The sequence below is a fragment of the Entamoeba histolytica genome, genomic scaffold, assembly GCF_000208925.1.
Source record: "Entamoeba histolytica HM-1:IMSS scf_1104750517937 genomic scaffold, whole genome shotgun sequence".
Taxonomy (NCBI): Eukaryota; Evosea; order Mastigamoebida; family Endamoebidae; genus Entamoeba; species Entamoeba histolytica.
The window spans coordinates 1-24,941 of NW_001915061.1; the positions used below are offsets into that span (position 1 = coordinate 1).

General features: G+C 25.2%; 13 protein-coding genes across 13 annotated transcripts, besides 1 other annotated feature; 7 read left to right on the forward strand and 6 right to left on the reverse strand.

Moving 5' to 3' along the window:
* Positions 1 to 688: 688 nt before the first annotated feature.
* Positions 689 to 1,466, reverse strand: EHI_108610 (Rab family GTPase; the record flags this gene model as incomplete). Its single annotated transcript, XM_646244.1, has 2 exons — positions 689 to 1,113; positions 1,274 to 1,466. The coding sequence occupies 2 exons, from the start codon at positions 1,464 to 1,466 to the stop codon at positions 689 to 691; spliced, it is 618 nt and encodes a 205-aa protein (XP_651336.1).
* Positions 1,467 to 2,316: 850 nt separating this feature from the next.
* Positions 2,317 to 4,317, forward strand: EHI_108620 (uncharacterized protein; the record flags this gene model as incomplete). Its single annotated transcript, XM_646243.2, has 1 exon — positions 2,317 to 4,317. One exon carries the CDS (start codon positions 2,317 to 2,319, stop codon positions 4,315 to 4,317), a length of 2,001 nt encoding a protein of 666 aa, XP_651335.2.
* A 1,503-nt stretch (positions 4,318 to 5,820) lies between these two features.
* EHI_108630 (uncharacterized protein) lies at positions 5,821 to 6,620 on the reverse strand (the record flags this gene model as incomplete). Its single annotated transcript, XM_646242.1, has 2 exons — positions 5,821 to 5,991; positions 6,051 to 6,620. 2 exons carry the CDS (start codon positions 6,618 to 6,620, stop codon positions 5,821 to 5,823), a joined length of 741 nt encoding a protein of 246 aa, XP_651334.1.
* A 128-nt stretch (positions 6,621 to 6,748) lies between these two features.
* On the reverse strand, positions 6,749 to 7,054 carry EHI_108640 (small nuclear ribonucleoprotein Sm D2, putative; the record flags this gene model as incomplete). Its single annotated transcript, XM_646241.1, has 1 exon — positions 6,749 to 7,054. One exon carries the CDS (start codon positions 7,052 to 7,054, stop codon positions 6,749 to 6,751), a length of 306 nt encoding a protein of 101 aa, XP_651333.1.
* Positions 7,055 to 7,145: 91 nt separating this feature from the next.
* On the reverse strand, positions 7,146 to 8,051 carry EHI_108650 (uncharacterized protein; the record flags this gene model as incomplete). The annotated part of the gene is made up of 1 exon (XM_646240.1): positions 7,146 to 8,051. One exon carries the CDS (start codon positions 8,049 to 8,051, stop codon positions 7,146 to 7,148), a length of 906 nt encoding a protein of 301 aa, XP_651332.1.
* Positions 8,052 to 8,129: 78 nt separating this feature from the next.
* EHI_108660 (uncharacterized protein) lies at positions 8,130 to 8,825 on the reverse strand (the record flags this gene model as incomplete). The annotated part of the gene is made up of 1 exon (XM_646239.1): positions 8,130 to 8,825. One exon carries the CDS (start codon positions 8,823 to 8,825, stop codon positions 8,130 to 8,132), a length of 696 nt encoding a protein of 231 aa, XP_651331.1.
* An 886-nt stretch (positions 8,826 to 9,711) lies between these two features.
* Positions 9,712 to 10,896, forward strand: EHI_108670 (protein kinase domain containing protein; the record flags this gene model as incomplete). The annotated part of the gene is made up of 1 exon (XM_646238.1): positions 9,712 to 10,896. The coding sequence occupies one exon, from the start codon at positions 9,712 to 9,714 to the stop codon at positions 10,894 to 10,896; it is 1,185 nt and encodes a 394-aa protein (XP_651330.1).
* A 503-nt stretch (positions 10,897 to 11,399) lies between these two features.
* Positions 11,400 to 12,123, forward strand: EHI_108680 (uncharacterized protein; the record flags this gene model as incomplete). The annotated part of the gene is made up of 3 exons (XM_646237.1): positions 11,400 to 11,408; positions 11,458 to 11,553; positions 11,641 to 12,123. The coding sequence occupies 3 exons, from the start codon at positions 11,400 to 11,402 to the stop codon at positions 12,121 to 12,123; spliced, it is 588 nt and encodes a 195-aa protein (XP_651329.1).
* A 476-nt stretch (positions 12,124 to 12,599) lies between these two features.
* On the forward strand, positions 12,600 to 12,923 carry EHI_108690 (uncharacterized protein; the record flags this gene model as incomplete). Its single annotated transcript, XM_648422.1, has 1 exon — positions 12,600 to 12,923. One exon carries the CDS (start codon positions 12,600 to 12,602, stop codon positions 12,921 to 12,923), a length of 324 nt encoding a protein of 107 aa, XP_653514.1.
* Positions 12,924 to 13,109: 186 nt separating this feature from the next.
* EHI_108700 (Rap/Ran GTPase activating protein, putative) lies at positions 13,110 to 15,560 on the forward strand (the record flags this gene model as incomplete). Its single annotated transcript, XM_646235.1, has 2 exons — positions 13,110 to 13,487; positions 13,548 to 15,560. 2 exons carry the CDS (start codon positions 13,110 to 13,112, stop codon positions 15,558 to 15,560), a joined length of 2,391 nt encoding a protein of 796 aa, XP_651327.1.
* Positions 15,561 to 15,651: 91 nt separating this feature from the next.
* On the forward strand, positions 15,652 to 16,065 carry EHI_108710 (uncharacterized protein; the record flags this gene model as incomplete). Its single annotated transcript, XM_646234.1, has 1 exon — positions 15,652 to 16,065. The coding sequence occupies one exon, from the start codon at positions 15,652 to 15,654 to the stop codon at positions 16,063 to 16,065; it is 414 nt and encodes a 137-aa protein (XP_651326.1).
* Positions 16,066 to 16,214: 149 nt separating this feature from the next.
* On the reverse strand, positions 16,215 to 17,549 carry EHI_108720 (uncharacterized protein; the record flags this gene model as incomplete). The annotated part of the gene is made up of 1 exon (XM_646233.1): positions 16,215 to 17,549. One exon carries the CDS (start codon positions 17,547 to 17,549, stop codon positions 16,215 to 16,217), a length of 1,335 nt encoding a protein of 444 aa, XP_651325.1.
* A 49-nt stretch (positions 17,550 to 17,598) lies between these two features.
* Positions 17,599 to 22,264: a repeat region.
* A 132-nt stretch (positions 22,265 to 22,396) lies between these two features.
* On the forward strand, positions 22,397 to 24,412 carry EHI_108730 (uncharacterized protein; the record flags this gene model as incomplete). The annotated part of the gene is made up of 1 exon (XM_646252.1): positions 22,397 to 24,412. The coding sequence occupies one exon, from the start codon at positions 22,397 to 22,399 to the stop codon at positions 24,410 to 24,412; it is 2,016 nt and encodes a 671-aa protein (XP_651344.1).
* Positions 24,413 to 24,941: the final 529 nt, after the last annotated feature.

The following is a 24,941-nucleotide window of genomic DNA, read 5'->3' on the forward strand; positions in this document are numbered from 1 at the left end:
TAATACAACAACTAATGACTTGAACAATACAATATGAATCACACATTAGTAAATGTTATTAATGTATACTCATTAATGTATAAAAAGAAGTAACTTTTATTGTATTGACTTATAACTTAAAACCGTCATAATTGTTCAAATGAAATTTTACATAATAACATAATTGTTAAAACATGACCTTGACTATAGTGTTTTGATGGTGTTGATCTAAAAAATTCATTAAAATAATGTGTTATACTTACTATATTCTTTTCTAACAGTTTGTGTAGTTTAAAGTTATACTTCCAATAATACACAATAAGACATTATTAAATGAATCAAACTATTAAATGTTATATTTCTAATTAGAGATTTGACTAAACAAATCACTTTCTAATGATTAGTTTTTGGACTAAAGAAATACCTTAAATTGATGAATATTAAATGCTCACAAAATAATATAATTTCTCATATTCAAATTGTTTTTACTAATCAATGCGATAATATTCTCAAAATTACTTCAATAATACTTATTAAAATAATTAACAATAAAACAACTGCTAATTTAAATTCAACAATTTTTCTTCTCAAATCCTCTTTTTATATTTCTTATTTTAATTTAATGAAAAATCAATTTAAAAAAATACCAAACAAAAATTGTTTGATAATTTACTCAAGCAAAGTGGATTAAACAAAAAGTTGTCATTGCTTAAATAAGAGAACAGAAGCCTTTACCGCCCTTCTTTTTATCAGACCCACCTTTCTTAAGGTCAGCTTGTTCACTTGGTTTTGAAGTATTAGCAGGTTGAATATTCTTCATAATGTCAGTAGCAATTCTAATGAACAATTCATCAACATTTAATGATTTCTTAGCAGAGGCTTCCATGAATGATACATTCAATGAGTTAGCAAGTTCTTGTCCTTGTTCTACAGTAACAGCTCTTTCATCATCAAGATCACACTTATTACCAATAAGTAATTTAATAACTGTTTCTGAAGCATATCTTTCAATTTCTTGTAACCATTGTCTAACATTTTGGAATGTTTGTAAATCAATAACTGAATAGACGACGATAATACCTTGAGCACCTCTATAGTAAGAAGAAGTAATAGTTCTGAATCTTTCTTGTCCAGCTAAAAAATGAGAATATATCCTCTTTATTATAATGATTATTAAAAGCCCTTAAAAAATAATATTATATTTTATAATATATTAAATTATAAAATATAATATTATTTATTATTTGACATAAATGATAATTTTATATTAACTCGTTAATGAAATAAAACAAACCAGTATCCCAAATTTGTAACTTAACATTTTTACCGTCTATTTGAACAGTCTTAATCTTAAAATCTACTCCAATTGTAGCAATATGAGTATCAGTATATGTGTCATCAGCAAATCTTAATAATAAGCATGATTTTCCTACTCCTGAATCACCAATAAGAAGAAGTTTAAAAAGGTAATCTTTTTCTTCAGCCATGAACTGTTTATTTTTAGTTTCTTTTTAAAGTTCTTTTTCTATCAAATTCAGTTCTAAATTATTTTATATTTAAATTCAATGTAAATTATCGGGATTATAATTTATTTTTCTTCCATATTTTTTGTTATTTTTTTTAATAAAAAAACTACAGATAATTTTTTATTCCTCTCAAAACTCACTTTCATTTCAATTTAATCCAAAAAAAAGAAAATCTTAAAATTAAAAATATGAATGAATATTCCATTAACTTCTTTGTTTTAAAACTTTTTCTTTATTTTTTTTTTTGTGTTATTGTTTTGTTTGTTAATTAAACCTTAATTGATAAAGACAATATACTTTTAATAACAATAAATTGTAATTTGAATGGTAATGACAAAATTTTATTGAGGGATAAACCCTGTCTAAATTTAAAATAACATTATGGTAACTAAACAAAGTATTATTCTTTAGTATTTAAATTCTTAAGAAAAATTAACTTAAATTAAATGAAAAGTTAAGAGTTGTTTACATTACTTAATTTATTAATTTTATTTTATAACTCTTATTCTATTTATTTATTATTATTAATTTTGTTATAATTTTTATTAATAATAATTTTTTCTATTTTTTGGTATTTTAAAATATTTTTTATTAACAAACTATTCTTTATTGTTTATTTTATTTTTTAGTTCTGTTAATAAATAAATAGTTTAATGTTATTTTTATTAAATACAAATGGTATAAAAAACAAAAAATAAAGGAATGTTTTTAATAACAAATTGATGTGAATTATTAAAAAATGAATGTGAATTATTTTAAAGTAAAAATAAAAAGGACTGAAAATGATTTATTCAACAAAAGAATATTAAGTATGTTAAGTTTTAATAAACCTCTTTCACAACAGTCAAATGGATTTATGGGGTTTGGTCAAAACAACCAACAATCAGGATTTGGAAATAACACACAACAAATAAATAGTTTTGGAACATTTTCAGGGTTTGGTTCTAGTCAAACCCAAAATAATGGGTTTGGTCAACAAAGCCTTTTTAAGTCTACTTCTCAACAACAAAACGGATTTACAGGTTTTGGACAACAAACCCAAAATACTGGGCTTGGATTTGGTAATACAATAGGAAATTCATTAACATCAGGATTTGGGCAAAATACTACACAACAAAATAGTTTTGGTGGGTTTGGACAAAATAATCAACAGTCAAATGGGTTTGGGTCATTTGGTAAAACTGGATTTAATGCATTTGGAAACAATAATACTCAAAATACTACTTTCGGTGGGTTTGGACAAATTAATAATCAACAATCAAATGGATTTGGTGGATTCGGGTCATTTGGACAAACTAATCAACAACAAAATGGATTTGGATCATTTGGACAAACTAATCAACAACAAAACGGATTTGGTGGATTTGGTTCACTTGGAAATACAACAGGATTTGGACAAATTGGTAATACACAAACAAGTGGATTTGGAGGATTTGGACAAAATAATACTCAGCAGTCAAATGGATTTGGTGGATTTGGATCATTTGGACAAACCAATCAACAATCAAATGGATTTGGTGGATTTGGCAATACAACAGGATTTGGACAAACTGGTAATACACAAACAAGTGGGTTTGGTGGATTTGGAAGTACAACAGGATTTGGACAAACAAATAATCAACAAGGAGGGTTTGGATCATTTGGACAAACTAGTAATACACAAACAAGCGGATTTGGATCATTTGGACAAACTAATCAACAATCAAATGGATTTGGTGGATTTGGTTCACTTGGAAATACAACAGGATTTGGACAAATTGGTAATACACAAACAAGTGGATTTGGAGGATTTGGACAAAATAATACTCAGCAGTCAAATGGATTTGGTGGATTTGGATCATTTGGACAAACCAATCAACAATCAAATGGATTTGGTGGATTTGGCAATACAACAGGATTTGGACAAACAAATTCATTAACAGGATTAGGGACATTTGGTAAATTAGGATTAAACCAAACAAATAACCAAGGAAATTTATTTGGAGGATTTGGAAATAATACTTCTTTTGGTAATACAAATATCCCAAATTTTGGAAGTTCTACTAATAATGTTTTTGCATCAACCAATGGAATTGGTTCATTATCAACAGGAAATATTAATGGAAATTCTTTCCAGCCACCCCAACAACAAGGATTAACTCAACAACAAACATCAGCAATTATTGCTGATATGGCACAAAAACAACTTAATGAAAAACAAAAGAAAGAAGATAAAGAAAAGAAAGAAAAAACAAAAGTTAAACACCCAGAAGTTCATAAAAAAATCGTAGTAATGATGTATCAATCTTTAATAAGAGACTTAAATATGACAAATGAAGAAAATAAAAATACTAAAGAAGAGGATAATAAAAGTAATACAAATGAATCAACTCAACCTGTTGAAATGAGAAAAAGTTCAATACCTATTTTTTCCAAAGCACCTGTTATGAATAAAAGTGGATATTTTATGGTTCCATCAATTTCAGAATTAAGAGAATTAGAAGAAGATAAATTAAATAATATTAAGTCATTAACAATTGGAAAAAGTAACATAGGTAAAATTGAATGGAAAGATGTTGATGTTAGGAATATTAATTTTGATATTAATGTGATTATTAATGAAAAGAATATTGAAGTATATCCTGACGGAACATTGAAACCAGCTGAGGGAGAAAAATTAAATAAACCTGCAACCATTACATATTTTGGAGGATTAAATGAAATGGGTGATAAAGAACTTGACTCTTTTGTTAAAAAACACTACCCTTATGTTACTAGTTACACAAGAGATGATAGTACAAAAGAAGTCACTATCGAAGTTGATCATTTCTAAAATAACATATACCATTAATTCAGAATTATATTTGTTGATTATTGTTTAATCAGTTTTTAATATTTCTTTTATTTATTTGCTTCTTAAATCCTCTTTTTCTATTTTGCAAACTATAAACATCTTATCATCTTCACAGTTATTTCTAACAAATACAACAATAATCATATTGTCAATATAGTTGTATGTGTTAACATAAATAAAATTTAACAAACTCATCAATTATTAGTATTACCTAGACTACTAGTACAATGGTAGTCATTTAAAACTAATAAACCATTTAAATTATATGAATTAATACAATAAAAATCTAATCAATTTAATGACAACGCATAACAATTATTAATATGGAAATAACAAAACAAGACATAAAATATATGTAAGTACTGATTTAAAATGATGGAAAAATAAATAAATTTGATTTGATATTAGTTTAAATTGTCAAGTGTTTATAAAAAAAAGTAACAGTAAAAACCAATAAGACTCTAATAAATATCCTTAGTTGAATAAAAAATAGATTTGAATAATTGTTATTTTAATTTCTTCTCCTTTAATATCTCTCAATAGATTCAATTATATTCTTCACTTTTAATATTTTTCTTTCATTTACCTATCTGATTCTAAAATATTTATTCTCTTTTTATACAGTTTTCATAATATTCTAAAATAATACCCTTCACTTTAGTACTATTATTAAAAGTGTTTTATTACTTTACACAATGAATAAAATGATATTGTTTATAGTTTTCATAAACCCCATATCAGTATTTACATTATAATAATATCTCATTATAAACATACCATTTTACTGTCAATAACTTCTAACGATTTTTTAATTGTATTAAATAAATCAATACTCTAACATATATTAATCAATATGGATTTAGCAAATCAAAATAGTAAATCAATTAATTTGTTTTTATTATGTTCTTTATTCAAACAAATATTAACTTTTGTATTTTTATCTTCTTCATATTCTTCACTAAATCTTATAGACTCTATTTTTTAAGATAACTTTTAACTTTAAGACAAACAGATAAACATTTCTTATTATCATATGTTTTTTTTTAACTGTTTCTATTTCTATATCTTTGTTCCTATTATTTATTATATCTTCTAGTATATTATTCTTTATTTCTGAAATATATTTGTTTTATTGGTAAATTAAATAAGAATGTATAAAAATGAATTAATCCAAATAAATTAAATAGAAAAAAATAATTATAACAATAGGTTATAATAGTTATAATAATAACATATTTATAATTCAAATAAATTACCATAATTCTATTCAATTAATATTTTTAATTGAATAAGAAAAAAAATAAAAAGAAAAAAGTAAGAAAGCGGTGAAGAGAAAAATAACCATAAGTCCAAGAGAGGATCATGCGGAATTGTTAATTCACGACAGTCTTCTGAGCTTTCATTTTAATACTTTTTAATAAAAAATATAAAGAAAAAGTAATAAAATAATAAAAATTCCATGCAAACAAAATTAAATGAATTTTATTGTAAACAAACTGGAACTTGTAACGCATCGTAAACATCAATAATTGCTGGTGTAGCTTCTTCAGAAACAGCAGGACTCAAAATAACTTGAGAGATTACATCACTTAATTGAGAAACAGCAATAGGAGAAAGTAGTGTCATAGAAATGAATGCCATAATACCTTCACACTAAAAGTAAATATTTAATAATCAAATAAAGAAGGAATTTCATTGATTAATAAACAAACAATATCTTCAATTTTTTGTGAATTACTTGAATTCTTTTTTAATGCATCACAAAGTAATAAAATTGCTTCTTCTGTTTTATTTAATTTAACTATTATTTGAGCATTATCCCAATCTAATAATTGATTTATAAATTCATCAATATTATTTTCATTTAAATTATCAATAATACTTTTTGTTCCTTTTTGTTTAATTTGAACATTATTGATTTGTTGAAGAATTTGTTTTTGTCGTTCTTCTAATTCTTTATACTTTTTTGTTATTTCATTAATAAAATCAGCATTTGCCTTTGTTTGCTTAATAAATGTATCAAGGATTTCTCGACAAATAATAGCAGGGGGTTGTGGTGCAAATGCAAGTTTTTGAGATGCAGCAGCATATGCATTAACTAATTGATTAATCTGGTTTTGAAGCATTTGAGGATTTGGAAGGTGATATTGAGTAGGTTGTTGCATTGCCATTAAATACGTTTGTTGAAGACTTCTCAAATATTTATTTAATTCTTGGTAATGATTTTGTAATTCTTCTTTAGCTTTGTGAAATTTTAAAGCAATAACATCTTGTTGATTCATTTGTTTGTGAAAATGAAATGTTAATTTACTTAAAAAAAAGAGATGTTTTTGTTAAGTTCTTAATTAATTATAATTAATCATTAAAATTACTATAAATTATTCTTTCTTTATTCTCTTTAAATAATCAATTATTTATTCATTAACTCTGCTGGGTTTTTAACTATTACAATAACTGAATCACCTCTTAAAAACATTTTACTAATGCTTCTTTGACATAATTTAGCTTTTAATTTACCATCTGAGTCACGTTTCATTTCAGTCCAAATTTCTTTGATATTTTCAAGAACCATATTAAAATGACGATCAAATGCTTTGACACGACAAATTAATTTTTTATTATTTCTACAATTAATTAATACTTGTCCATGTTTTTCTACTGCTTCAGTAAGTAATTGAAATGGTCCTTCAACAAGTGCTTTTGTTTCTTCTTCCATAAAATAATCTTTTAAGATTTTTCTTTATCATTTTTAACAAAAACTATAATATTTTCTATATTTTTATTATAAATAATAATACACAATCAATTTATTTTTCTTCTTCTTCATGTTGTGGATGAACAACATCATTATCCCCATCAATTATACTTTGATACTTTTCTATAGTTTGGTCAATTTTAATATCTATAGAAACACCACTAGCAACAGAAAAATATTGTAAAATACTTGACTCTTTTGAGTTAAAACAATATCCATTTGCTTTATCAATCACTGCAATAGCTAATGCCAAATCATTTTTATCTTCAATAGCAAATGGAATTGGTTTAATTAACGAATATTGGTCAATAATTTCCGCTAATTGTTCATTTAATGTGGTAAATTTAGAAGGTAAATCATTAATTAATTCTGCAACATTCCCATTAATAACATCTTCCAATTTAACATTAAACCCATATCCACCTAATAAATCTGCTTTACTTAAGAATGGAACAAATGGTAATTCTAAATTCATGTTACATGCTAATCCTTGTAATACTGCTGCTAAATAAATTGAAGGATTTCCAATATGAATTGAATCAATAAGATGTACTGCTGTTAATCTACAATTTATTTGTTGTAATCTATGAAGAATAGTAGGTAATGTTGGGTGTGTTGCAAATAATTCTGTTTGACCTGGACAATCAATAAGTAAATAAGATGGATGAATTTCGATAATTTTATCTATGAGCCAATCAATGTTTTCATTTAAATATTCTAAACAATATAACATCCCTCCATTTGGACCAAGTTGAGTATCTTTCATTGCATCATCTAATGAGAGTAAATTTGGAAGTGAAACAGATATTGGATAATCATTTGGTTCATTAGCAGGATCTAAATTAATAATTGTTGGCTCTCTTCCCATTAATTTTAAAAATGTATACATTCCTTTAATAAATGTAGTTTTACCACTTCCTGGTGCTCCAGTGATGACTTGTCCAAAACATACCTGCATATTTTATTTATTTTTCTTGTTTGTTTTTTTTTAACATTTAGTTTATTTATTAATAAACTTTATATCTAATTAAATAGTTTAATTATTTATTTGGGCTAAATCCAAATAACCTTGTCTAGAGAAATCAGGAATCAACAATTCATATGTTGGTTGAAATTCTTGTTGTTGGTCTAAGGTTGTTGTAGGAGAAATTAATGATGGAGTTGATGAAGTTGGAATAAAAGACAATTGTGAAGAAGGTAGAAAGTATTGAACAAAATGTACTTGACAACAGTTAGGAATAAAGCTTTTGAGTTCTTTAAAAATTTCATTACAAGGAGATAAATGGAGGGTATTTTGAGATTCGAAATATGATTTAATTCTTTCATTAAAAGATTCTCCTAACAAAGATAAATTTTCATGGAAGTTATAATCATAAATTTTGTTATTAATAGTCATTCCAGTTAATGGTGAAAAGCCATTTTTATTTTTTCGGGATTTAGTTGTTAATCTGATAATACTACTTCTATGAATTATTTCTATTAATTTTTCATAAACATCTCCACCTAATTTTTTATTACTCATTACTACATTTCCTTGTGGACTTGTGATTGAAACAATATTAAATGATTGAAATGTTTTTGCTAATCTCCCAGGACGTTGAATATCAATACTATATCCAAGAGTATTTAAAATACCACATAGATATGTTGTATCATATACTTCCTTTCTCCCAACTTGAAGTGCATTGCAATGACACAAAAATTCAACAAATAAGAGTATAACAAAAATCATAAATATTAAGTTCTTTTTAATGAATTTTTCTTTTTTTATGTTGCATATTTTTTTATATTCAAATAATTTTTAATTTTTGAATTTATGTTGAATAACTTTTTTTAAACACAGAAAATTGATTATTTTTTAATGAATATTTTGTTGGTAAAACAAACGTTTTTTTTTAATTTTTTTTATTGAGGTGATAATAATTGATTTGTTTTAATAAGAAGTTTGTTATGAGTAAATATTAATCTCTCATTTCTATTTTTTGATTAGTTTTAAAAAAAGTTTTCATAATCTGATAATTCAATAATAATATTTCCATAGAAAAGACTTTTTTATTGGGTTATTTATAAAGGAGAAGATTGTATTTTTATTTATGACAAATCACTAAATAATCTGTAACTTTGTTACTAACAAATAAGAAGAGATATACTTATATAATTGTTAACTAATGAAAACAACTTAAAGACGTTCTTTTAATTATTGAAATGTTAAGTTCAACAAAAATAGAAGAGATATACAATATATTAATATATTGTCATTAGAATAAGATGTTCTTAAATAGAAGATAAGACAACAAAGTATTAATACTATCAATTGATAATAAAATAGAAAAATTATATTATTTTAATAATAGAAGTTTATGTGAATAATTTTCTAATTGATAAAAATGACATATAAAAATAGGTTGGGGTGTAAGAACTATTCTTCTATTCAACTTAAATAGATAAAATTATAAGAGAATAAAGCAGTAAAAGGAAAAAAATTTTTGATATTATTTCAAACAGTATTATTTTGTTTTAACTTAGAAAAAAAAAATTAAAAGAAAAAAAAAATTAAAAGAAAAAAAAAATTAAAAGAAAAAAAAAATTAAAAGAAAAAAACTAAAATCTAATCAATCATGCTTCCATTTGACCCTTCAGAGAATGTTATTAATGACAAATATGAAATTATTAATCAAATTGGGTGTGGAGCATATGCATCTGTATATAAAGCAAGAACAAAAACTACAGGAAAACTTGTTGCTATTAAACAATTAAAAAATGACAGGGACCAAGGATTTCCTGTTACATCATTGAGAGAAATACAACTTTTACAAGAGATTCATCATCCTAATATTATTCAACTTATAGAAGTATTACATGCAAATGACTTTATTGAAAGAAATACAACTATATCATTAGTATTTGAATTTATGCCACATGATCTTTCAAGTTTTCTTAAATGTGAAGAAATTGTAAGTAAAGTAGCGATAGGACAGTTAAAAGGATATATGTTACAAATTCTTCAAGCTATTCAATTTTTACATTCAAATAATATAATTCATCGTGACATTAAAACAGGAAATATTCTTATTAGTGATGACAATCATATTAAATTAGGTGATTTTGGACTTGCAAGAAAACAAGATGATGTTGGTATTTATACAAATAATATGGTTACTCTTTGGTATAGACCACCTGAATTACTCTTAGGTGAAACAAGGTATAAAGGAGAAGTTGATATGTGGAGTGTTGGTTGTGTTTTTCTGGAGATATTTAAACATCGTCCAGTGTTTCATGGAAAAACAGAAAATGAACAATTAAGTAAAATATGGGAAATCTGTGGTACACCAACTGATTTAGAATGGCCTCAATTTAAAGAAATGAAAATGTTTCAAACACTTGCACTTCCTACACCTCAAAAACGAATTTTAAAAGATGTATTTAAAGGATATGATCCAATTTTTATGGATCTTATTGACCATCTTTTACAACTTAATCCTAAATCTAGATTTACTGCTGATGAAGCCTTACAACACAAGTATTTTACTGGAGAACCACGACCACTAAAACCAGAAGAAATGACTAAATTTGAACCATCACTAGAGTCTTGTTATCGTAAAATGCAAAAAGAAAAACAAATTAATAGAAGTGATAGTCGTGAAAGAAGAGATGATAGAATGAATAGAAGAAGACAAGAAGATGATTTTCGTTATCAAAGAGCAAATAAAAGAGGAACCTCATTTAATAATAGAAGAAGAACAGACTATTCAAGAAGAGATAATTGGAGAGGAAGAAGAGGTTCCAATGAAAAGTTCTATTAAATAAAATGATTGTATCAGTTATTATTATTTTTTTTTGAAAAGGCAAATAAAAAATCTAAAATAACTCTTTCAAACTAAAAAAAAATTTTATAAAATAAAAATAGTATCAATTTTCAAATATTGTCTTTTTATATTTTTCTTTAGTAAGAGAAGTTTCAAATGCGTTTTTTTTTTAATACTCTAACTCTGCAATTTTAATAACTTTTTTTAATCCATAAAAATTGAAGTTAGATATATTTAAAAAAAAAGATAAATGTGGCTCATTACGAAACTTCCTTTGTTAATTTTTGTCTTATCTTTTTTTTTCGACTAGTTTGGTTCAAAATTTATAACTTAAAAGGATCTTTAAAAATAGTTAGAGAACAAAAATAATAACATGGCAACCCAAAAGTTTGGTTTTTAACAATATTATTATAGTTTAAATTAGTGTATCTTACTGTTGCAGGTCTGTTGGTATTCTCCTTGTTGGTATTTCTAATGTAGGAAAAACTAGTTTAGTAAATATGTTTTGTGTTTGTAAACATAATTTAATGAATAACAAAAAGGAATTTACTGTTATAGAAAAAAGAAGTTACCACAGATTATGTATCAACTTCAGGAGAATCAAAAACAACAACAGAAATGGTTTTAGGAAAGAAAACTTATAGTGTCGCATTTGTTTGTTATTTTTAAAAATTAATAATAAAGAAAATAGTATTTCATTATAAATTTAAAATATATTAAACAAAGAAATAATTTATAAAGTACGACCGTAACGGAGATGACCTAATTAATAATAGAGGAACTGTAAGTTCATATTTTAAAAAAGCTAAAATTCATTTATTAGTAGGTTCAACTCAAAATCCTGACTCAGTTGAATATTTTGAAGGGTTATTAAAAAATATTTCTGCTGATCCGGATGCTACTCCTATTTATCGTATTGTTATTTTAACACACTCTGATTTACCCGATGATGATGATGTTGAAGAACAATGTAAAAAGATGTTAACTGATGATATTAATTTTTATAAATGTAATTGTTTCCGTGATGGAGAAAGTATGAGTAATCATTTGACTGACTTCCTTAAAAGGGTTATTGTTGAACATCCAGAATTGGTTGAAGGATGTGCTATTGATTCAAAGTTATCTAAAAGTGAAAAATATGATAAGAAAATAGATGCTAAAGAAGATAAAAAACAGCAAGAGAAGAATAAAACAGCAGAGAGTGGATGTTGTTATATTCTCTGAATTTAAAACATAATTTATTACCTAATATTTTCCTTTCTTAATTTTATTTTTATGAAAATATTTTAGTTAAAGAGTGAGTCATCTCATAAAAATATGATAAGTTAGCTTAGTCATTTGAGATTGATTCTAACGTCTTCTTTATTTAAGAAAGAAGAAAGTGTAAATGATATAACTCTATGTCAAATAATTTATTCTGAGAGGATAAATAAGAGGGGAGAGACAGATATAAATTTACAATGAAGCACTTTTATGGTAGATATCATATGAATTTTATATGAAATTTCTTAACATCCCATTGGGTGGAATATTATCACTTGTCCATTATTGGACAAACAAGACAATGACTTGGAACTGATTAGACAAGCTACGAACATTCTGTGTTTAAAGTCCAAAGATCTTCAGTTATTCGAATTGCTTCTTTGGATAATGAAAGACAGTAAAATGAGATTGATGTGAACTGTGGGACAACATTCTTGATGTCACTTTCACAATTCACACCAGTTGACAGTCAGAGGTATTATGTCATTTCAGCATATGGGAATAAAAGGGAAGAAGCAAAAACAGAAAGAGAAGCAGTAACTAAGCCAAATCTAATTAAAGAACGGAAGTACAAAAAGAAAAGATGGGATTCTCGATTAAAGGTTGAAGCAGTGAAGAAAGCTGAGGAACTAGGATTAACACATGCAACAAACCATCTTCAGAAAACATATCCTGGGTTGTATTCAGATTTATGTCCAAGTACATTACAGTATTGGGTTCAACAATCAAATGTAATGAAAAAGAAAATCATACGAGCTTAATAATTATGTTTATTCATTTTTGTTTTTATTCATATTAAACTTTGTTTTATTTAACAAAAATTATTTAAAGAATAGTAAATCTGTTTTTAGAATTAGGTACTTTAAAGATAGGACATATAAAGGATAAGGTTCAATGAAAAAAAATCAAGAAGAACTCAAAGAACTAAATAAAATCAACACTAAATAATGTCGTTAGTTGCAGAACATCAAACTCCAGATAGTCAAAGTGATTATTCATATTCAACACCACAAAAGTATATTGATGAAGATAAATTTAATTTAATGAAAATGCAATTAGAAGAAGAAATTTCTGATTTAAGAAATAAAGTAAAGAAATATGAAGAGGGATATAACCAAAGTTTAGGATTATTGAAAGAGTATGATGCATTAGCAAATTATTTTCCACCCCGAGGAGAATTTTTTTGTTGTGGGAAAATTGAAAAAAGTTCATTTACAAATGATACATACTCTGTAACATTTTCAACACCATTTTCTGAGGTACCAAGGATTATGGTGTGTGTATTATATCCTAAAATTATTAAAATAGATGCAGCATTTATTTCAGTTTGTTTATAATAATTTATACAGTTACTTATATTAAACAAATATTCCTTATACATTTAGCCATCATCAACTGGATTTATTTTAAAGAGTGCACCAGGAATACCAATGTTAGTTGATGGTTCATTTTTCTTTTGGATGGCATATTGTCCAATAAAACCAAAATCAGAAAAGTTAAGTCAAATAATAGATAAAATGAAAGGAGTTAAAGTTATAACAGAAAAAGAAGCAGAAATACAAATAAGTAAATACATAAGAAAATATGATGTTAATGATGAAGATGCTAATGGAAAAACATTTTTATATTATGCATGTGAAAAATCATATAGAGGTCTTGTGGAGATGTTAATTAATAAAGGAGCTAATGTTAATTGTTGTGATGAAAATAGATACTCTCCACTTCATAAAGCTTTAACAGCTGAAAAGATTGACATTGAAATTATAAAAATGTTACTTAATAAAAAAGCAGATAGAGCATTAAAAAATGAACGTATGAATACTCCATTACATTACCTTTGTAGAAATAAAAATTTAAAAGATTATCATGAGGTATTAAAATTATTACTTGAAAGTGGTAATGGATCAAAAGAAGATACAATGAGATATATTAATGAAGTAAATTCATCAGGAGAAACTGCATTAACAAATGTCTGTGCAAATTCAATGGATTTTGAAAGTATTAAAATGTTATGTGATTATGGAGCTGATGTTAATCATCAGACAAATAATGGAATATTCCCATTATATTCAGCTGTAATGAAAGGAAATACTGATGTGATGGAAATGCTTCTTAAATATGGTGCAAATATTGGTCAAGTTTATAAAGGAAAACCATTATCTCAAGTAGCTGAAGAAAAAGGACAAATGGAGAAATTAATGAAAATAATTCGAGAGAAATATGCCAATGCTTCTATGAGTGAAGAGCAAATAAAAGCTACAGCTGAATGTTTTGAAAATATTTTATTCCCAACGGAAGTTTGGACAGATAATATTATGAAAAGTAAACCATTACATATAGATATTTCAAACTTACCAATGGGAGCTAAAGTTGAAAACTTCTTTACATGTACAACACATAAATTTGATATGTTATTAAAAAATAACATACATGATCCTCAAGCATGTTCGTATTATTATCAAAAACATTTCTCTGAAGGAGACCATAGTAATTATATTATTCATACAGACACTGATTTAGCAATTGTTTCTATTTCTGATGATAAGAATATTAAGAAAGTAATTATGAGAACAAAACGTTTTGATACAAGAAAGATTTATGAAGGAAAAACTGATCATCAAATTTTAAAGGAGTTATTCCCTGAATATAAAGAAAAGTCAACAGTTGCTATTAGAGGTAAACCAATGTTTAATGCATTATGTAAATTTGAAAATTTCTTTACTTATAAAAGATATAAATTTGGTGTATTATATGCTGCTGTTGGACAAACAAAAGAAATGGAATTCTTTAATAACAGAGAAGGTTCTTCTTATTTTGAACATTTCTTAAATCTACTTGGAAATAAAATTGAATTATTTGGATATCAAGGATTTGTTGGAGGACTAGATACTAAAAATCGGTTAATGGGAGATTATACTATTGTCAACACATTCTCTCAAGGCAATATCGATATAGCTTTTCATATTTCAACATGGCTCCCTTTCATGGAAACTAATGACCAACAACTAGATAAGAAAAGACATATTGGTAATGATGTTGTTGTATTAATTTTTAAAGAATATGCAGGAACTCCTGAGCCAATTGATATTTCTTCATTTAAAACACAGTTTAATCATGCGTTCATAATTGTTGGGTTTGATGTTACACAACAAAATGCTCCTGAAGATTATGAATATTCTGTTAATATTTGTTGTAAAAAAGATGTTGCACCAGTTGCACCATTTATTACAACTGATAAATATAAATACAGCAATTCATTCTCTCAATTTTTAATTGCTAAATTAATCAATGCAGAACGATCAGCACAAAATTCATTAACTTTCAGAGCAAAAAGATTAACTATTAGACAAAATCAATTAGAATCTATTATGAATAACTTTGCCAAAAGAAGTAATTAAAACATTATTCATCATTTTGTTATTTATAAAAAATTAAAAATAAAAGAAGTATAAAAAAAAAAAGATCTGAACTTAAAAATATATTATTTTAATGATGAAAAGTATTGTTTTATTGTTCACATTGTTTGTAGCAATTTATGCTCAAAGTGAAGTAAGTGGTATGGGTCAAGCTGGTATTGAAGAGGTTAAAACAAAAGTACAAACTATTGAAGATAAAATGAAAGAAGTAGAAGGTTTAGAAAGAAAATTATTAATGAATGCTGACAATGATATGAATGAAGATGCTGCTAAGCTTGGGTCATCACGTGTTGACCGTGCAAAGTCATTAACTAAAATGAAATCTGAATTAGAACAATTACAAAAGATTAGAGCTCTTCTTCCTCAATTACATTTAAAAATGAAACAAATTATTGAAACTCTTCCAAAGAAAGAACAATTTAGATTAATACGTAATATGAATTTAAGACATAGATTTGATCTTGGAACTTGGCAAGACACTGCTTAATTCATTACTATTGTTTTCTATTAATTTGTCAAATTTTTTTATAAATAATAAAAATAATTAACCAAATTAACTTATATAATTGAACATAAATTAGTAAGAGATTTTATTCATTAAAAAGAAAAATAGCCTTTAGACATGCATTTAATAATTTAATGATAAAATGTTCCTTTACCAAATTTACCAAAACCATTATTTGGTGTAAAAAAAGTATCAACAGCATCTCTTGAAGTTCTCATATCTTCATCTCCAGTTGAGAAATTAAATGTCATACTTTGATTATCATGACTTTCAATATTATTAAGGTTTTCTTGACCACTTTCATTCTCAGCGAAATCTAAACTCATTCCTAATTCATTTCCAATGTCTTGGCTCATAGCCATATCAGTTTTTTGAATTGAGTTAAAAACAAATTGAGGTTCTTCCTTTTTAATTGGTTGTTGAGTTTGAGGAAGTGGAAAATCAGAATTAGTAATTGATTCTTTCTGAATACCCATAGGAGAAACTAATGTTGGTTGAACAAAAAGACGTTGTGGAACAAGAAGAACATTTTGTTGATCTTCAATAACTGGTTGTTCACTCATTGCATCACTTTGTTGAATTTGTTCTTCTGAAGGTGAATTAATAGGATTATTAATATCAATTATTTCTCCTTCTTCAATATCATTATATTCTATTTGATTAGGATTACTAGAAGAGTTATTTGTTAATGTAGGTGTAGGAATAATGGGTGTTTCTTTTAATATAGGTACAGCAAGAGAATTAATAATTTTATTATTTGATGGAACACTTGATTTTATTGAATCTGGAATAATTAATAGTTGTTCTTGTTGTGTTTTAGGTATAGTTAATAATGTATTATTCATATGAATTGATTGTTCTTTTATAATTGTTCCAGAAAGAGGACTTGTAGTCATATTGATTCGTTGAGAGTTTATAGTTGTTTTAACATAATTAACTAAATTTTCATTGCATAAGCAAACTCCTTCATTAAAATGAGAAACTATATAATTATTTACTGCCATACCAATAGGTTCAATATCTTTTTGTTCTATAATAGGTTTATTATCTTTTTTAACCATTATTATCTTTTTCATACGAACTGTTTTTTGTGCTTTTCTTGTATTTTTTTCTCCAAATTCATATCCAAATTTAACAGCTATTTCTACTAATTCATTAAATGCTAATGCAATTTTATTCCGTTCATATCTTCTAAGTCTTTGTTCAGACTTATCTTCTTCAAGCATTTTAGATGCTTGTGCATTAATACGATCAGCAAATTGAATAACATTACCATTATAAATAATTGATTGTACTGGTTGAATTTGATATGTTTTTTCTGCACTTTTTTTTTGTTTTTTAATTTCTACAGTAACACCAGCACGTGATAATAAGTATATAAGTACTGCTTGTTGAAAAGACTCAAGGTTCTTTGATTTTTGTTTTGAGATATTTTGTTCATTACGAGGATCGTGATCTTCTTCCATTTTTTATTTTTTTGTAGTTTTTGTTTATTTCAAAAACCAAAAAGAAAAAAGATGCAATACAGGAGACACCACAAAAAATATAAAAAAATAAATAACCAAAAAAGAAGAAATTCACATCAACCAAGAAATATAAATGACAGAAGAATGAGTGAAAATAGGTATTATCTGTATAGACAGAGATACATGAATAATCACACTAACCATTACAATAACAATTATTACCATAAATATCACAACATAGATGATACAAATCGTTTCACTCATCACTTCATTCATAATCATCGTCATAAACACTTTAATAATAATTTCAATAGAAATAAACAATATCAATATAATAGAAATAAATATCATAATAACACTCAAAGAAGGTATAAACAATATCAAAATAAGAAACAAAACAAAAATCAAAGAAAAGAAATGATTGAAATACAAAACCAAGAATATTGGAAAAAACTCTTTGAAGAAGAAATTAAAATACTTACACCACAAGAAATAGAAGAAATTAAAAATACCAAGATTAAAGAATATACATCATCAACAATATGGAGAAGATGGTATTTTCTTGCACGAGAAAAAACCAAAACAATCAGAATGGAAGAAGAAACTATTAGTATGACTATGGAAGAAGATAATAATCAGTACAACCAATTGAGATTAAAGACAATAGAATATATAATAACTATGTAATGAGTGTTGAAAGTGAAGAAGACGATGATAAAGATTCTACGAGAGAAGAAGAGGCTAGAAGAAGAGGAGAAGAAGATCACTAAAGGAGAGAAGAAGAGGCTAGTAGAAAAGGAAGAAGAAAACAGTAAAAAGGAAAAAAAGAGTAGAAGAAATAGAAAAGAAAGTGGAGGAGGATATGAAAGAAAAAGAAGAAATGGAAAAGGAAATACAAATAAAAGACCAAACCATTAAGAAACTAACTAAGGATATTATGACATTAAAGAAGAAGCATGAGAATGAGATAAGCACAAAAAAACAACGAGTGCGATAAAAAAATATTCAAATTCCATGCTGAATCTGAAAGAAAAAGGTCTGAAGTAAACAATTTAACACAACAATTGCTCTTTCTGAAAGATAAAGTATCTAAATTAGAAAATAAAAATACACAAGAAGAAAAGAAGAAAGATGAGGTAAATTACAATATAACAGACTCATCAGAAACACAAATAGTAAATAATATTTTCATCAATGTGGTAGTAGATGATGAAATATCATCAAGTGAAGATGATATTCCAAAAAAAAAGAAAGTTAATGCAGAATTTCATTGAAGAAATGGATATTCAGCATAAGAAGATCATCACATTTGAATTAGATAATCAAAAAAAACGGGGGAAGCAAACAGATAGAAAAGAAGAAATTTTAACACTTTATAAATGTTTTGTTTTGAAATTATTTGAAAGAAAATTAAGATGTAAACTTAAAGAAGAAATAATAGAAAGATTAATACAAGAATTTGGAATTAAAATAAATGATATTAATGAATATAAAGAAATAATAAAGAAGACATTTAAAATAAAGAATGAAATTAAAAGAGAAATAAATAGAATAATGGAAGAAGAAATAATAAAACACCAATGGAAAGATAATGAATTAAAAGAAATAATATCAAAAGTGAACAAGAAAGAAGAAATAGAAGAAGATGAAGTAATGAAAATATTTAAAGAAGAAGAAAAGAAACAACAAGAAGATGTACAATTTATTAACTATTATTACAATAAGAAGAAAGTACATCAAATAATTAATATTATTAATAAAAATGAAATATCAATCAATACATTAGATGAATATTACCATTATATTAAATCTGTAGCTTCCACTATTAACATAATTAATAAAAATAAACAAGAAAGAAGTGGAAAGAGAAGTATAGAAAGAATAATACAATCAAAAATATGTAGATTAAGAGATTTACTTAATAATAAACAATATATGAAATTGAAAAGAATATTACATATTAAGAAATATGATATATATCATATTAAAATAAAAACAATTGAACAAATAAATTATTATAAATACCTTCGAAAGATGAAAATAATAGAAATAGAAGCAAGAAAGAATAATTTGAAAAGAATAAGATGGAATTATACATTGATAAAATATGGAAAATGAAACATCTAAATAAGTCTAAAGAAGATGAATATCCAGATAATATCTCCACTATTAATTTCTTGAAATGAATCTATGAAACTAACACTAATATAGATTTGTCTAAATATTAATTTATATGAAATATTAATTGAAAATAGAATTAATAATAGAATATCAATAATCACTCCAAATGAATTAGATTGTGCTATTAAATTCATTGATAATTTGAAAGTAAAATGAAATTGATAAAATACAATGATTTTGGATTAAATATTTAGAACAACCAAAGAAATATTTATTAAAATTATTTAATGAATGGTTGAACAATCCTAATGAAATACCTCCTCACTTTATTCAATGAAGAACAATATTAATATATAATAAAAGGAGATAAATTAGACCCACAGAATTACAGACAAATAACGTGCTTAAATTGTCTGTTAAAAGTATATACATCAATATTAAAGATGAAAATAGAAAGCCAGCTGATGCTAAATCCAATTGAAAAACAACTATCATTAAATCAAATTGGATGTAAGAAATATACATATCATCAAAAGAATGATTATTATACAATACTATAATCCAACAATTATTAATAAAGGATAAATGGAAGTGGTAGAAACATATTATGACGTCTCCAAAGCATATGATAGTATTAACCACCAATGGATTAAACAATGTTTAATATATTTTAATATCCCACTTGCAGTAATTAATAATATATTATATATTAAATAATACATATCTTAATTTGTATTATAATCAATAAAGTGTAGGTATAATTAATGTAGAAAGAGGAATAATACAAGGTGATAGTTTATCTCCACTTTTATTTGTATTATCTATTGACATACTATCTAAACAATTAGATAAACAAATAAACAAATTAAATATTAAAATGAGTTGAGAAGAAAAATAAGTCCAGTTAAACCACAGATTATATATTGACGATTTAAAAATAATAACTAATAGCCTCGATGAAATGGAAATTAAACAAATTAACTAAAGAAATATTTAATGCAATAGGATTAAAAATTAATGTAGAGAAGAGTGGGATAATGACTAATATTAATATTCAAATAAATGGAGAATTAGCTGAACTACCAAGAGTAACTAATGACAATCATTATAAATATCTTGGTATTGAAATAGGAGATAAAGTAAATATTAATAAATATTGTACAAGAATATTAAATGATATATCTTCTATTTTATCATCATTAAACACTATGAAATATAGCAGCCTCAATACAATAAGAAAGATTAATAGTGATATAATCTCCAAATTAAGATATGGATTTTGTATTGTCACATGGAAACTAGGAGAATTGGAGAAGATAGATAAACAGATAAGAAAATCATTAATGCAACTCCAATTATACAGTAGAAATATCCCAAAAAGTAGATTATATGTTAAAATGAATGAAATGGGATTAGGATTAATGTCAGCAAGAGATGAATGTGCTTAAAAATTATTAAGAATATATTTAAAATACAAATATCAAATACAGTAATAGGAGAAATGATAGAGGCAATAAAAGAAAATCCAAATGGAATAATTAAAAGAATGAAGAAAGCATTTGGTAAGAAGATTAATTTTAATGAATTAATGAATGTAATAGAATTAAATGAAAGAAAGTATGATGTAAAGGAAGTAATTGAATGGGTAAATAATGAATTAAATGAAAGATATTTAAATGAATGGAAAGAAAAGAAATGTGGTGAATATATAAGATGTGCAAATGGCACTTTCAATGATAAGAAATTAACAGTAGCCACATGGAGGTCATTAAATATAAAAAGAAATGCATTCTCCAAATAGTAAAGATACAAGAATGAGTAACTATGACAGGAAGTATTAAATCAAAAAATACTACAAAATGATGCTTTAAAATATTGTAAACATTGTCATAACACAATTGCATCTATTAGTCATATATTGTTAGGATGTCCTGTAATGAAAAAGAATAAAATATCAAAACATGATTATGTTTGTAAACAAATATATAAACACTTATTAATTACACATTTTAATGAATTTGATTCAATTGACTTTAATAATCCTCAAAAATGTATTAATAATGATGAAATGGTTATAAATTACAATAAAGATTTATTTGTTAGTGACCATTCTTTCCATGCTAGAAGACAAGATATATATTATCAAAATATTACAGAAAAGAAATTATATATCATAGATGTTGCTATATGCTAAGATATGAATTTAGAATTAAATTATATTCATAAAATAAATAAGTATAAAGATTTACAAGAGAAAATAAGAAACAATAGAGAAATAATATATGTAGAAATAATACCTGTTATATTATCAGTAAATTAATACATAAAGAGTCTATAATAAGATTAAAATCACTGAAATTACAATTAGACTTTTCCAAAATCCTACAAACAATAATAATAAAAAATATGAAAGACTTAATGTTTTATACATTCAATTCTGGCAACACATTAGAAGAAGAACAATCTAATGTGAGCATGCTAGAAATGAACTCTATTACACCAATAGAGCATAATGAAGAAACTGAAATAATCACTTCTCAGTATGAAGAAAATCCAATTGAGGATATATCTATTAATTGACCTTTTTTTTATTTCAAAAACCAAAAAGTTAAGTTTAAACATTTAGTTTGTCTCTAATTAAAAAATGTAATAAATAACACATAAATAAAAATATGTTTTTCTTTTTAAGAAATTGAAAAAAAATAACTTGAAATCAAAAAAGCATAATGCAAAGAGTTGATAAAACTATTTACAAAGAAATACCTGAAAATATACAAGAAAGTGGAGAAACCTTTCAAAAACCTGATTATATTGGACAATCGTCAAATAAATGTAAAAAAATGTACGTAAATGATGAATCATGTTTTGTTTTTTTATTTGAAAACAATTCATCTGTAGAATATCATCAAAGATTAAAACTTCCAGAATTAACACGGAGAATTATGATTGATCTTGTTCCTCCTATTTCAACTCATTTTCATGAAAACACTCTTTTTATGCTTCATCCTGATCGTAAAATATCAATTATTCAATTTTTAAAACAAGGGTCAAATAAAGATTATATTAATCCTGCCCCTTTAAATTTTTTCCCATCTCCAGATTTTATTACTGCTAAATATTTAGTTGGATGGAATGAATATATCGCTGTCTTTAACTATTCTAAAATGATGGTAATTGATCGTTTTAATACAAGTAAATCTTTTACCTCATTCCCATTAACATGTAGTATTATCAAACAATGTGATAATGAATATTCTTTTGGATTTCAAAATCAAGTTGTAGTTATTAATAATGAAATCAATAATATTCTGTATCAACAATATGATGTATCTAATGGAGTTCTTGTTAAACAAGGAAATGTTCCTCAAGCTTATAAAGAAACTAAATACGTTTGTGTAGCTCATAATGATCGTGATGTTGCTGTTGCTTATGAACGTGCTGTTTACATATTTTCTCTCGGTGGTGAATTAAAAAATAATACACCAATAGCAATCCCAAGAGCAGTATTACAATACACTGATGCTCCTATTTCTAAAATTTATTTAGATAATTCCTTCCTAGTAATTGGAGATATTGTTGGTGGTGCATCAGTTTATACAGCAACAGGTACATTTTTAACTAAAATTGCACCAGAAGATGATATTAAAACAGAGAAAAAAGCCGTACAAAACAAAAGACGAGTTACAGCAATTACTCGTTTTAACCTTTTTGTTGTCATAGGACTTGCTGATGGTAAAGCAAAATTTTTTACTTGGGATTATAGATATAGTGGAATTGAAAAGAAAGAATGTGGTGGTAAAATTATACGTATCTATCCACACCCAGAATTAAATAAAGTATGTTTTATTACAGAAAATGGTAGTGAACGACGTATTGTTGGATTAACATATTGGAGTCCAATTGAAAAATCATTTACATTTATTTCACCTTACCTTGCCCATTCACCTGAATTAAGATATGTTTCATATATTAAACCTTTTGTTGATCAACTTAGGGTATTTGTTTCATGTGATTATCCTAATGAATCAGTTGGATTTAAAAGAACTAAACCAAAATTACGTGGGATTTATAATTTTGTTAAATTCTTAGAACAAGCTGATAATGTTCATCGTCTCCCTTTCCCAGTTAATTTAGTTTGGCAATTAACTGTTGCTATGCAAAAATATTGTGAACTACAAGACGCTATTTTAAGTGGTAAAGAAAAAGATAATTATTTCAGTGTAATTCGTGCAGAAAATAGAGTCCTTGCTCAAATATCCAAAATATGTTTTGTTGATACAGTTTCTATTCCATTGAAAGATCAACCACAATTCCCAGCACATACTTATCTAAATGATTTTACTCATCATTTTGAAAAAGTATTAAATGCTCAAATGTATAAACCAATTGTTAGTGAAAGTGATAAATCAAATTATAAAAATTTCTTATGGAAAATATTAAAAACTTTATTTGATGATTATGTAGATTTTGTTGATGCTTTAGAAAATTTGGATATTTTAATGAGTACTATTAACAGAGATAATGTTTATGCTTTTGTAGGTGCAATTAAGATTTATGGTAGATATATTCAAATTATGCAAGACATAAAAGAAACTGCATGGTCTATTGCTCAAGTACTTGGAATAAGAGAAACTGATAGATGGTATTATGGAGGTGGATTATATATGGGAAAGAAAATGCCTGAAGTATGTTCCGACCAACCAAATATTCCAGAAGTTGAATTTCCATTGAAAATGAATTGATTTTTTTTTAATTTCATTCACTTTTTTTTTTCTTTTATCAACAAAACCAATAATAGTTACTAAAGAAGTAATTCAACTTTAAACTACTCAAGTTTTATAAAACAATATTATCATCAGTTAAAGATGTAACAAACCATCATTAACTTCTTCTTTGACAAAAACATTAATACAAAATTTCAAAACTATTTCATGTGTATGTTGTAGTTATACTTTAAATGAACTTAACTAAATTAAACAATGAAATAATAAAAGAACATCAAAAAAATAAATTTAATAAAATTCTCTTAAATAATACTAAAAACAAATAAGATTTAACATATTATTGAGTTAGAATATTTTTATATATTAAATTCATACTCACCCAATTTTTAGTAAATAAACACAACACGTTTTAGTGTCAATAAATCTTTTTTTTTGATTTCTACTTCACATATTAGTTGTTTTATATATTACTGACTTTCTTCTAATTTTTTTTTTGATGAAATTACATTAATAATTAATACACCACATAAAAAATAGTATGAAAAAC